Genomic DNA, 13,804 nt, shown 5'->3' on the forward strand with positions numbered 1-13,804 from the left:
GGGCACGAACCCGTGTCCCCTGCATCAGCAGGCGGACTCTCAACCACTGCGCCACCAGGGAAGCCCTGTTTGCTTATTTTTATTGCATCTGGGTTCTTTAGGGCCTTGGTGATTATTTGCTGATTAGCCATCATTCATTCATCTGCTTTCAAGGAATCTTATCTGATTTTCAGGGAAGCTGGAACTGGCCCCCAAGAGGAGAGCAGAGCTGGGAATGGCAGGACAGCCGTGAATGTGCTTGGAGGTGCTGTAGGGGAAAGCTGGGTTAATGCTCCTTACTCGATGAGGATTCAAAGGAAACTGTTGAGGGCTCAGCCTGGGGACACACATAAGAAGCCAGGTATGCTATGATCAAAGCATTCTCAGAAGTGGGAAACTGAAGGGCCTACCAAGCAGCTGTTTGATATGGTTACGTCAACCTCCCTTCAACCTGACCTCTCCTGGCCTATCACCTGGTGGCTGTCATTTGTGGAATACAAGTAAAATCACACACACACACACACACACACACACACACACAGAAAAGGCTTGGTTTGCCCCCAAGGGAGTACAGGACCTCCCTCCTCCTGTGTGAATAGCCTGGGGCTGTACCTGCAAGGCTGAGGTTGATGACAGCCTCTGATTCAGAACATGTCCTGCCCAAATCAGGAGCAGCTCGTTCTTGGATATATGCAAGCTCCAGTCTGTCTACCTCACCTGGACAGAGACAGGGAGGTAGTGGGAGGGCAGCTGGAAGAGCGCCCAGAGCGCCTTGTGAAGGTATTGCATGACTCTTGCTATTAACATCTTGTCTAGCCAACAGCTCTGCAGGTGCCAAGGGTAGCCAATCAACTCCCCCAGAACAGGGATGCTTCCTGCCTTTTTTTTTTTTTTTTTTTGCAATAGTTAGTGTTTTTGATTTAGGGAGGTGTCTCTCTGATTTAGGGAGGTGGGGGGAAATAGAAGTGGTAGCCAGAGAATCGTCATCTTAAGAGGATAGTCACTGAGGTCATTTAAATGTAGTTCAAAGCCTTCATTTGTGACAGCAGAAAGGTAGATAGTCAAATTCTTCCTTCATTCTTTTCTACCACCTCCATTTTAGAGATAAAGGAACTGGGACTCTGAGAAGTGACAGGGCTTTCCCAAGATCACACAGCTAGTTAGTGGCAAAAGAAAAAGATCTAAAACCCTTTACCCTTTTTTGATCTCCTGTGAGTACCAGGCAGTGTGCTAGTGCAAGCAAGTACATCGTTCTGGCTCTCCAGTGACACAATGGCACAGGGGACAGGAGGCCAAATACACCCTTTGCCATTACCACACAGTACTCACTAATGCTAAGTTGTGTACAGGAAGCTTGAAGGAAGGCTTCATATGGAGACTCAAGGAGAAGATGGAGGTTGTTAATTCAAAGAAGGATTCCTGGAGGAACGGATAAAGTCCCATGCCCTTTGCACAGCAGTCAGAGATATTTCTTGATACATGGGCTTACATCGAATGCCTGAGAGTTTGTGGGAAACAGCATGAATTTCCTCATGGGCAAACTCCACTTCCAAGGTTAGAAAGAAGCTTGAGCTATCTATCTTCTGACTGTTGTCCACACCAGGGTAGTAGATGAAGATAGTTTGGGGGGCTTCTTATTGAAACTGAACAGGGAGGAAGGAGAGCAGATCTCAACCCAGAGGTACTTCCAAACTTCTGTCTTAAGAGTGGTGCTGGGGGTTTCCCTGGTGGCGCAGTGGTTGAGAGCCCACCTGCCGATGCAGGGGACACGGGTTCGTGCCCCGGTCCGGGAAGATCCCACATGTTGCGGAGCGGCTGGGCCCGTGTGCCCTGGCCGCTGAGCCTGCGCGGCCAGAGCCTGTGCTCCGCAACGTGAGAGGCCACAACAGTGAGAGGCCCGCGTACCGCCAAAAAAAAAATAATAATAAATTCCAGTAAGATTCCAAATCTGAAGATTCTTTTCATCTATAACAGTTTCTCCCTCTTTGTTTCCGTGCCACTTACCAATTGAAAAACTTGTTGGGTATCTTGCAGAATGTCTCACCATCTGGATTTGTTTTATTGCCTCCTTGAGGCATTATTTAACATGTGCCTCATTTCCCTTTATTTCCTATACACTGGAAGTTAAATCTAGGGCTTAATTAATTTAGATTCAATTGTTTGGCAAGGATACTTCCTGAACAATGCTGTGTACTTCCTATGGCATCATATTAAAAGGCACATAATAACTAGCTCTTCACTTCTCTGAATACCTAGGTGGTGGCATCCAGCTCTTCCATTGCAAAGTTTCCCATAAGCCTCTCTCCTAATGGTTTTACGACCTACCAAATACATTTTGCCTGACTTAATAATTTCATAAATGATTATAAAATGGCGACTTTTAAAAATTTTATCATTCTTTTCATATCTATTAGTTATTATTCTTCTCTAAAGAAGAACTTTCCCTTACCACATGAAAGCTCTTTGGTTACCCTGAAATATAGTTCCTATGGGCTAGGCAGAACAAATGTGCAATTCTTATATTTTAATTATCAACTTTCATAGTCAGGGATTGATTTAGAGTCAGTTGGGGGATAGGGATCTTTATCTTTTCGCTGATGTGTCCCAAGGGTCTAGAATAGTGTCTGGCATAGGTAGGTGTTCAATAAATATGCGTTGAATGGAATAACATGTGAATGATGAAAGTTCCTTACAGTAGGTGACAAAAATCCCATAGAGTCATTACTGAGGAAATCGAGTCTTAGTACAACCATGAATCGAGATCCTGAATCTGAACCCTGTACTCGAGGAGTTTTTATAAGGGAAGCTAATTAGAATGTTTGTCCCCCAGTTAGTGCTGTTGCCTAATACAGGTTCCATAGTGGGAAGGAGCAAGGACAGTATCCTTCCAGATCCCCCTGGGTCCCTGGGGAGGAAAGGGAAACTGTAATAATGACCAAGTTGAACTTCTCCCCAGATTAGTAGGGCAAAAGACCTAGAATTCGTTTTAATTTGATATAGAAGCAATAAGGTGAAGCCAATGTTCTTGCCCGAGTTTGTAGAATAAGATCTATACCAGCTGGGTAGCAAAATACTAGTTACTTACAATACTTCACTCAGTTTTTAAGTGACTCGATGCTCAGGAAGGGTCTTTCTTCGGTCACAGGGTGATTGATGGGAAGGTAGGGGGCACAGAGGGGCAGGTGGAATCCAGGAGACACAGAGGAGCTGGCACCATGGAGAAGGGAGGCTCTCAGGGCAGAGATGGAGAAAGCTGGGGGAGTTGAAAAGGAACTTGGGGGGTTTTACCGCAGATGGAGATTTTAAAAACGAGTTTTGTCTTGTTTGCGAGACAACCCGTACTCTATAACCAAGAAAACGTCCGTGGTATCTATTATTTGCTAAAACGCGGTGGAATTGGATTTGCCTGGGGAGATGTGTCAGAGTGGTGAGCCCTCTAGTCTGGTTGTCTATGGCTGCTTTACAGATGACCCCCAAATGGTGGCCGAAAACGATAACAACACTCATTTGCTCCTGAATCTGGAGGTTGAGCTCAACTGGGCAGTTCTCGCTCGAGGCCTCGCGTGTGGTTTTATTCACGGGGAGCTGAAACACGTGGAGCATTCTGGGCATCTCTCTCTCTCTGTGGCTTCTCCCTGTGTGGCCTCGACACAGTCAGACTTCTTTCTACGCGACCCCCAGAGGCAACGTCCTAGGAGAACCACAGCCCAGTGGAAGCTGTGTGACCGCGGCTCAGAGGTCATGCCATGCTGTGTAAGTGGGAGCAAACAGAGGCCCACCCAGGTTCTCAGGAAAGGACAGAGACTCTACCTCTTGCTAAGGGAGTGGTAAGGCTCTGGAAGAGGCTGTGGGATAGAAAATATTTTGTGGCCATTTTGGGGAAACTACAATCTGCTGCGTGACTTTAAGGTGAGCATGGCATGGGGCAACCGTAGAAGTCTTGCAAGGGTAGCCAACCACCTCTGTAGGACAGAATAACCTCCACAGTTTTCTGAAGGCACTGAAGCAGCCGGAGCTCTTTGAGAATTTCTCTCCCTCCATGTGTTCTCTCCACTGGTGGCCTCAACATGCTCGAACATCATACGTGGCAGCTGAAGGCATCCAGAGTGAGTGTTCGCTTCCTTTGCGGTCCCTTTGAGGCCGTTGCCTAGTCTCAGACAATACTGGAGCTGGGTCGGTTTCTAGCAGTCCTGGAGGAGAGCTTATTAATTTGACAAAATGAGTGGTGAGGGGAATTACTAATGTTGTTTTACATCCTGGCACAAATATTTGTCTCCAGCCACTACCTGCCTCCTGCAGTCTCCTGAGGGTGACTTGAGGCTTAGCAAAGGGAGGGTGGTGGGAACTTTAGGTCAAATGCAGTCATCTGATAATAGGCCCAGTTTCTTCCTCCCCTTCTCCACCTCTTCCTCCCCTTCTCCACCTCTTCCTCCTCTTTCCCCTCCATCCCCTTCCTTCCTTCTTTCCCTCTTTTCTTCTTTCCTCCCTTCCCTCTTCAGGTGTGCAGAACTGAGTTGATCATATTCTGTTTATGGCCCATGCTAGGCCTCTCTTTTGTTTTATTCAATTTTATTATTTTCCCTTTTTATTCCTTATCCCTGCTTCTATTTCTCTCATCCTCATGGGCATCTGTCTTAGAGTATTTAATCCACGTTCTTCCATCCTACTTAAATATTGTATGTCCTTGGAAAATTTTTTATATTATTTTGGAGCATGCGTGTTTTCAATTTAAATCAACTGGAAATGATTTTCATTGTTTCTTTTTTTCACACCACACCAAATAGCCTGTTGCTATTTGTAAAGCTAGCTATTTGAAGCTGTTTTATACTATTTTATTTTATGTACGTAACACATGTTTACCTGTCCATCCCCTTCATGAGGGACATTTCAGTTACCTTTAGCTCTTTTCTGCCACCAGTTATGCCATGATGAACATCCCTGCACGTACTCCATCTGGAAGAACTATGTTGGAGTCTATGCCCGGGACAGGCTTACAAAGTCTCAGATTATACCCATTTATAATTTTGCCAAATACTTCCAGATTAGTTTCCAATATCACTACACCAATTCTCCTGCCCTGTAACATGTTTTCCAGCACTTGATATTAGATTTTCTAATTGTTGATAATCCAATGTTTATAAATCGGTATCTTTTGGTTATGTTAATTTCCATTTATCTGATTACTAACGAAGTTAAGCATTTTTCGTCATCCATTTTCGCTTCCTCTTCTGAAATTGACTTTTTATAACTTTTGACAATCTTTTCTCCTCTGGAGTTTTTGTGTCTTTTTATTGTTGATATGGAGGAAATCCTTATCTCTAGATGTTAATCCTTAGTTGGTTTTAGGCATTACAAATGTTTTCTCCGAGGCTGCCAGCACTATTAAACAGCTCTATTTCAGGAGGGTAAAACTCTGAAATGTAGAGGTAGGTCGAGTTGCCTCAGTTGAGGATAAATTTTGTAACAAGGGTTGATTCCTTGCCTGTAAACTTAGTATAACATCTGTAATTTGGTTGCTTGGAAGTCCTGGAAGGAAATATTGAACATGTCACAATAGGTAGAAAGAGTTCTTTTTATACAATGGAAATGTTTTTGCAAGATGGTGTGCAAATCAAAATCTGTTAATTGAAAAATTTGTCAACAGTTAGTAACTATGCACTTATACCCTTGTGGCATTTTTGCAACACGTATCCATAACAGAGCAGTTTGAATTGTGAAAGGACAACCAGAATGAAAGTTTCTGGAAAGTAAATAATCACCTCCTGCTTGTTCATTTTCATGGTCTTGAATTATGCTTTTGTTTTTGTTGCATACAAAGAGACACATTCTTTGAAGTCTTTTCTAGGATTCTCTGTCTTTCCCAGACAAGTTTTAACCCCCAAATAGCTTTCTAGTTGACAATTAGAAAGACACAGATACATACAAAGGAGGCTATGTAGCTGTCTTTCCAAAAAAGAAATCATTTCAGAGCAAGAAATAGTACAATTAAGTCCATTTTTTCCATGCCTATATCAAAGACTGGGAGATGTTGGCAACAAAAAGAATTCTATTGTTTCAATACCTTGAGCCACTCACTATCTTTTACCAAGCCCTCATCTACTAATTTTCCATGTAGGTCTCCCAAGTATACTATAATTCAGTGGCTCTCAAATTTTGCTGCGTATTAGAGTCACTGGGAAAGCTTTTAATAATCTCAGCTCCCAGGTCTTACCCAACACTAATTAAAGCAGAATGCCTCAAGGTGGCATTAAAAAATGCCTCGGAGATGCCAATGTTCAGCAGAGATTGGAAACCATTGCCATACTTGCCAGGAGTCCGGGGCTTTATCAAGACTAATGTTAACGTCAGGGAATTGTTTCTGCCCTGTCCTGGACACCACGTGGGAATGAAACTTGCTGAAACTGGAGTCCAAGGGTTAAGCATTGAGAAAGTGAGATTTTTATTACTCTTGCCATCTCACATCTCTACCTGAAACTTTCTGCAACTCATTTCTTCATTAATGAAATGGAGCTAACAGCTACTTCACAGGTTTGTAGTAAGGACCGATGAAAATCTGGAAAATAAACCGTACCGCATCTGGCACACCTCAGGACTATAATAAATGTTTTGAAATGTCAACGCTTGTTTAGTGAGGACACATTCAGGACCTGCCTTACCCAACTGTCCCTCTGAAAGTAACTTCTCTTCCCGCTGGCAGCCAAGCACACTCCCCTCCTACAGGCTCCTCCCTTTCTGCTTTTCCCCTTGGCCTCCCCACACACAGCTTGCACCCTACCAGTTATTGTCTGGGAACAGTGAGACACAAAGGACTTTCTTGGATCCATGATCACAAGGATATGTTACCTGTGAGAGTTACAGCAAAAAGGAAAGGTGAGAGGATGTAGCACAGAACCAAGTAGGACTGACAGAGGGAGAGATTAGGAAGGAACTGGGAAGAACAGATTAATAGAAAGCGCTAAAAGCATATTGAATTTGGTGGGATCAAGGTTAAAACAATCATGGGAAAGAAAGTCATTCAGCAATACGAATAAAACAATCAGACAAGGGTGCTTTTAATACCTTCTGTATGTTCTGCTCCATGTTAAACATTCTGAGGGATTCAGGAGAAATAGGAGATGAGATACTGACTGTCAAGGAGCTGTGGAGGCCAACAAACACAAAACAACAGGAAAAGTTAGAGAACAGTTCAGTGCCAAACTCTGAGAGCTGAAATGGTCAGAAACGGCTTTCTTGGGGAGCTGGACCTCCAGCTGGACCTTGCAGGGTTAGCATGATTTTCACCAACAGAGAGAAGGAAATAAAATATCAAAGGCTAGGGGAGCAAAGTCAGGGGATGGTGCTGGAGGAATCTGATTACCCCCTGATATTTTCTGTCTCCTCTTACTCTATAGGAGTTAGAGCAAAAGATGTGAAGGACCTCATACCCCTGGTGATACTTTTCCTGCTGCTTCTATTCTGGGAAAATGAGCTGGATGAGGAAGCAATGGCGGCAACCTTAGAGCAGTTGCACGTGGACTACCCTCAGAGTGACGTTCCTGTAAGGTACTGCAACCACATGATCATACGAAGACTCATCAAGGAAGCCAACAACACCTGCAAAAAGGAGCACGTCTTCGTCCATGAGAGGCCTCGAAATATCAACAGTGTTTGCAATTCTCTCAGGAAGGTGGCTTGCCAAAACCATTCCACCCTTCTCTGCTTCCAGAGTGAGACCAAGTTCAAAATGACAGTCTGCAAAAAGCTCATTGAAGGCACCAGATATCCCGCCTGCAGATACCACATTCCCCCACAGAGGGGTTTATTGTCGTCACTTGTGATGACATGGGGCCAGCTAATATCCAGAGATATGATGAATAACCTGAGACCAGCGTCTGAGCCGGCCGCCCTCTCGTCTCCTCTCGCAGAGGCACTGATGCTGGTTCTCCCTGAGGCGCACCTGAGTTGTGGACGTGGGGTCATGCCTTGGGTGAAATGCATTTATCCTTTCAGTATTGTTGAGCTGGGATCTTTTTATTCTGCTTTAATAAAAGAAAATCTACCGAATTAAACCATAAACTCTGCATGTGTTTTAATTCCTTGTCCTTTTTCATTTGATGAGAGCCAAGGGTGAATCCTACACAGGACTGGGATTAGGTAAAGTGAGGGACTCACTTCACACGCAAAATTGAAGGAGCACCAAAAACCCCTGAGCAATATAGAGAAATAACTTTTTTAAAAATCAAAATTAATGCAAAAATCCCTGATGAACAAAATATCTGAATTTTAAATCAAGACCCATTCTGACAGGGTTAGATTTAGGATGAGGTGGGTACACGAGTTGTACCAATGCAGGGTCAGATCCTGTTATTTTAAAAAAAAATTTATTTTTTGCGGTTAAAATTTTGATAATTGTTCATCAGGGATTATTTTGCATTAAATTTATTTATTTATTTATTTATTTGGAAGTATAGTTGATTTACAATGTTGTGTTAATTTCTGCTGTACAGCAAAGTGATTCAATTATACATATACATATTTTTTTTAATATTCTCTTCTATTGTGGCTTATCACAGGCTATTGAATATAGTTCCCTGTGCTATACAATAGGGCCTTGTTGTTTATCCATTCTATATATAATAGTTTGCAGTTGCTAACCCCAAACTCCCAGTCATCCCTCCCTCATCCCCTTCCCCCTTGGCAACCACAAGTCTGTTCTCTATGTCTGTGAGTCTGTTTCTGTTTCGTAGATAGGTTCATTTGTGTCATATACATTCAATTTATTTTTAAATATTGCAATAAAATATTATTTATCTTGATTATTGGGCCTTTAACATTTTGTACATGCAGCGAGTACCTCATTCATCTCACACTAATCCCAGACTTTATCCTAGGTGTAGAGGCGGTTGGGGTCATCTCTTAAGGTCCTCTTTAAGGACGACGTGTATAACTTAAGCTGTACCTGCTCCTATTCAGAAGATGCCTCTGTGCCCTGCTGAAAGGGAAAAGCAGATCAGAAGATGCCTGACTGGTCAGAAACCATTTCCCTTAAAGGCTAGAAAGAAATGGATAAGGATTTCCGAGGGAGGGATCAAGACCCTCAGGGTTCAATCTATTTCCTCAGAAGGAACAGAGAGGACTTTGACTCACACTAATCATTCCTTTCCCCTATTAGTTCTTACAGCTGGACTGTTTTTTTAGTTCCTCCTCATTCAGCTACGGGCAGAGGATCTTTAGAGTGAGAGGGCAAAGGAAGAGAAGGAAGTGAAAGAGAGGTTCCTAAGTCTGGGGATTTGATTAAGTTCTGTTCCTATCAGTTTCCTCATCTGTAAAGTGAGGAGCTTGAACTAGATAATCTTTGAGATTCTTTCCTCGTCTATTACTCCACAATTTTATTTCTTAGGGAGTCTAGAAATTGGTCTCGTTGGAGTTGCCGGGGGTGGGGAGATTAGTACTGGGGGGTAGTGAAAAAAAAAAAGGGAGTAATTGGCAAGTAAGGGCCAGATTATGAGATCACTAATTCTGAGCTATGACATTTTAATCCTGTAAGTGATAGCCAGAAACTCATAGAGAGAGCTGGAGCAGACACGGGCAATGCACAAGATTTAGAGGACCCTTTCTGTTCTTATATTTTCAGTTGAGAGACGTCAACTTTTGCATTATTTATTTGTACTTAATTTAAGGTCAGATCAACCTATGCTAGTTGTTAACTCTGTCATTGGTAAACATCAAGTTCTAACAGATTGATTAGATCTATGGACGGAAAAGGATGGCCATCATGTGTAAAGGACACTTTGCAACATTGTAAGTAAAGGCTTACCTCTCTGGGTGGCCCTTCTGCAGCTGAGTTCTATTACTCATTTTTCTGTGGAAATCCCATTGTCATTGTTGTCTTCGTGAAAGTGTGAATGTCATCAAGGAAGCAGAGCCCCCAGAATCTAAATAGATGCTGAGCAGAAAACAGCTGGTCCCTGTCATATGACGCATTGGGTCCTGGTAGCAGCATCATTTCCTGGGCAAAAGTAGCTGAAATGTGTTCTTTAGGCCCGTGTTTCTATGTTCTGAATTCTGATTCCGTTTCCTATCCCTCTCCCTAGGCTTAATTGTCCTTTCTTTCCTTCTCAGTGCTTTTTCTTCCCTTCTTCCCCTAGCCTCCTTTTCTAATTAAAAAAAAAAAATCTTGCAGATAAATGCATTCCTATTAAAGTGTAAGTAACTGAGGATATCAGATGGAATCTATCCTCAGAGTATTTTCATTCAATAAGGATCAAATCGCAATTCAAATAAATTGTGACATTTTAGGGCTTCCCTGGTGGCGCAGTGGTTGAGAGTCCGCCTGCCGATGCAGGGGACACGGGTTCGTGCCCCAGTCCGGGAAGATCCCACATGCCGCAGAGCGGCTGGGCCCGTGAGCCATGGCCACTGACAGGCCTGCGCGTCCGGAGCCTGTGCTCCGCAACGGGAAAGGCCACAGCAGTGAGAGGCCTGCGTACCGCAAAACAAAACAAAACAATGTGATATAATTTTTTTTTAACCTGCCCAATCTGCAGAAATAAGATTTTTTAAAATAACATAGTGCTGGCATAGGGGCAGGAAAGGGGACATTCTCATGCACTCTTCCTGGGAAGACAAATTGGGGTGTTTGCTGTCTTTCTGGAGAACTATTTGAACTCAGCCCCGTTCTAGCCTTCAGACCCTCTGCATGTTTGGTTTCTTTACTCCACTGCTGACACTCCTCCCTCCTCTTATACATCCTTTAGGTAAGAGACTCAGCTCAGTCCATTCTGGCTCTGATGACTTTGAGTTCGGGTCCTCATGGGAGGGCTTGAGGAGGCCCTGGGGCTTGTCTCGTGTAATATCAGAGAGCAGGGCCAGGTGAGCTGGCAGAGCCCTGGGCATGTGCTAGCTGCAGGCTATGCTGCTGGCGTGTGCGCTCCTTGTCTTTCCAGCTCAGGCTGTTCCAAGAATCCCATGTCCTCCATGAGATCTCTGTCCTGTCACTTTCAATACCCCTTCTGAGAGCTCTCCTGGGCACGGAAGGCAGGGCCTGTTAGAGGAGGAATTGGGGAAGCAAAGTTGGGAGCACGGGCTCTTGAAACGTGCCTCCATGAAGAGTGATGACTCTTACTTCTCCCTTGGTGACACCTTTCACCTTCTATCCCTTCCTCATCCAACTTTCATGCTCTCTTCTCTTGACCAGATTGTGCCGTCAACTTACATCTCCCTTTTGCACCCTACATGTTTCTGCTTCCTATTTTCCTTCCAGGCTTTGCACCACTTAACTTTATGTGTTCTTCCCTGTGTGTCTTGTATTCAAAATCACTGTTCAGATATGGTGACAAGTTGGACAGATTTCTAGAGCCAGGCCACCCATAAGACTTTCACTCAAAGGCCAATATTCAATCTGGTCTGGTTTCAGCCCCAGTGGAGCAACCTGTTCATCCAAGGCTCATGGAACACGTAGCCCTGAGTTGCCCAGGTGGAAAAAGACAAGAGCAGCACGAATTGCTGAACTCACCCTGGGTACACATCCAGCCCTTTTAGAGGAGTGCCTCTGAGCTGCTCCCTAGTCAGCTTTAGAAATTCCCTCTTGCCTTCCTTTAGAAAATTCTGGAATTGCTCAGCTATCTTTACAAAAATCATACTCACTGTAAACATTTTTACGGGCTGCTTCCTTTTGGGCCTATTTACCAGGCACTATGATCATGGCTATGAACATCACTAAATGCATGACAAATTATACTGATGTAAATTTGTTCTCATCACAGTTCAAAAATCTGTTCATCATATTTTTTTATTTTGTAGTTTTATTCCTCATGTCAGACAGTCACCTGCCCGTAAATTATAAAAGTGAAGGCACGTTCATGTAGGCCTAGAGTGGTTGAATAGGCATTTGGACCTAGTGGGGAGAAATGTAATGATATTACGGGAGATGACCTACTATGGGGGCAGAATAATAATAGAGTGGTTAATGAGTAGAAGATATTGACAGGCAAGCAAATGAGAAACTTCTGTATGTAAGGCATTGTACCAGCTACTGTGGGAAAAAGGCATAAATGAAAGAAACATGCACCTGTATACAAGGTACTAGATACAGGATAATAATATCATCTCTTAAGAGATGAACTTATCTCTGTTGTCTGAAGTGATCAGATCAGGCATGTGTAAAAGAAGAATTAAAATCTTGAACTTGATGGATAATCCATTAAAATAGCTAAAATTTGAATAGAAGAAAAAAAAAGTACTAGGAGTTGGAAGAAACATATGAAAAGAGTGGGTGGAAACATAGTTGTAGACAGATGAGTACTAGATCTTTTGAGTATTAGAATAAATAATTTGTATGGGTTTTTTCCCCACAGGATTGTGGTAGGCTGAATGATGGCTCCCAAAGATATCCAGGTCCTAATCTCTAAAACTGGTGAATGTTATTTTATGTGGCAAAAGAGACATTGCAGATGTGATTAAGTTCAGGATCTTGAAATATGGATTTTCTGGGTTGGTCCTAAATGCAAACATAAGTGTCCCTATAAGAGGAGGCATAGGGAGATTTGACTCTAGAGCAGAAAGCAATGTGATGGACTGAGGTGAGATATTACAATGTTGCCTTTGAAGATGGAAGAAGGGGTTATCAAGGAACGCTAGGAATGCAGCTCTAGAATCTGGAAAAGAGAAGAAGACTGATTCTTCCTAGAGCCACTGTGGGAGTGTAATCCTTCTAACTCCTTGATTTAGGCCCAGTAAAACTGATTTTGGACTTCTGCCCTTCACAGCTGCAAGAGAATAAATGTGTATTGTTTCAAGTAGCCAAGTTTGCGGTAATTTGTTACAACAGCAATAGGAAACCAATACGAGGATAATGAGAGATAATATGAAGATTTGCGGTAGAGAAAATTATATTTAAAATTACATTAAAGAAGATGTGGTATGTATATACAGTGGAATATTACTCAGCCATAAAAAGGAATGAAATAGTGCCATTTGCAGAGACGTGGATGGACCTAGACATTGTCATATAGAGTGAAGTAAGAAAGAGAAAAACAAATATTGTGTAATATTGCTTATATGTGGAATCTAGAAAAATGGTACAGATGAACTTATTTGCAAAGCAGAAATAAAGTCATAGATTTAGAGAACAAACTTATGGGTACCAAGGGGGGAAGGGGGAGTGGGATGAATTGGGAGATTGGGATTGACATATATACACTGCTATGTAGATAATAGACAACTAAGAAGAACCTACTGTATAGCACAGGGAACTCTATTCAGAGCTCTGTGGTAACCTAAATGGTGAGGAAATCTAAAAAAGAGGGGATATACGTATATGTATAACTGATTCACTTTGCTGTACAGCAGAAACTAACACAGGGGCTTCCCTGGTGGTGTAGTGGTTAAGAATCTGCCTGCCAATGCAGGGGACAGGAGTTTGAGCCCTGGTCCGGGAAGAACCCACATGCCGCGGAGCAATGAAGCATGTTGTGCCACAACTACTGAGCCTGCGTGCCACAACTACTGAAGCCTGCGTGCCTAGAGCTCATGCTCCACAACAAGAGAGGCCACCGCAATGAGAAGCCCATGCATCACAGTGAAGAGTAGCCCCCGCTCGCCAAAACTAGAGAAAGCCCGTGCACAGCAATGAAGACCCAACACAGCCAAAAATAAATTAATTAAATAAATTTTTAAAAAAAGAAACTAACACAATATTGTAAAGCAACTATACTCCAATAAAAATTAATTTAAAAATTAAAAAAATAAAATTACGTTAAAAAAGGTAATATTTGAAGGTTAATTTGACAATAATGGACATGACAGATTGAAGGGGAGAGAGACTGGAGACAAATATGTGGTCTGA

The 13,804-nt window shown here is 42.9% G+C and overlaps 1 protein-coding gene across 1 annotated transcript; it reads left to right on the plus strand.

The window, feature by feature from the left end:
- The first annotated feature begins 7,312 nt into the window (after positions 1-7,312).
- Positions 7,313-7,836, plus strand: RNASE12 (ribonuclease A family member 12 (inactive)). The gene is given in 2 exon segments (XM_060164294.1): positions 7,313-7,757; positions 7,760-7,836. Coding segments are annotated over 2 exon segments (522 nt in total).
- The last annotated feature ends 5,968 nt before the right edge of the window (positions 7,837-13,804 follow it).

Source organism: Lagenorhynchus albirostris, chromosome 1 (assembly GCF_949774975.1).
Source record: "Lagenorhynchus albirostris chromosome 1, mLagAlb1.1, whole genome shotgun sequence".
Lineage (NCBI taxonomy): Eukaryota > Metazoa > Chordata > Mammalia > Artiodactyla > Delphinidae > Lagenorhynchus > Lagenorhynchus albirostris.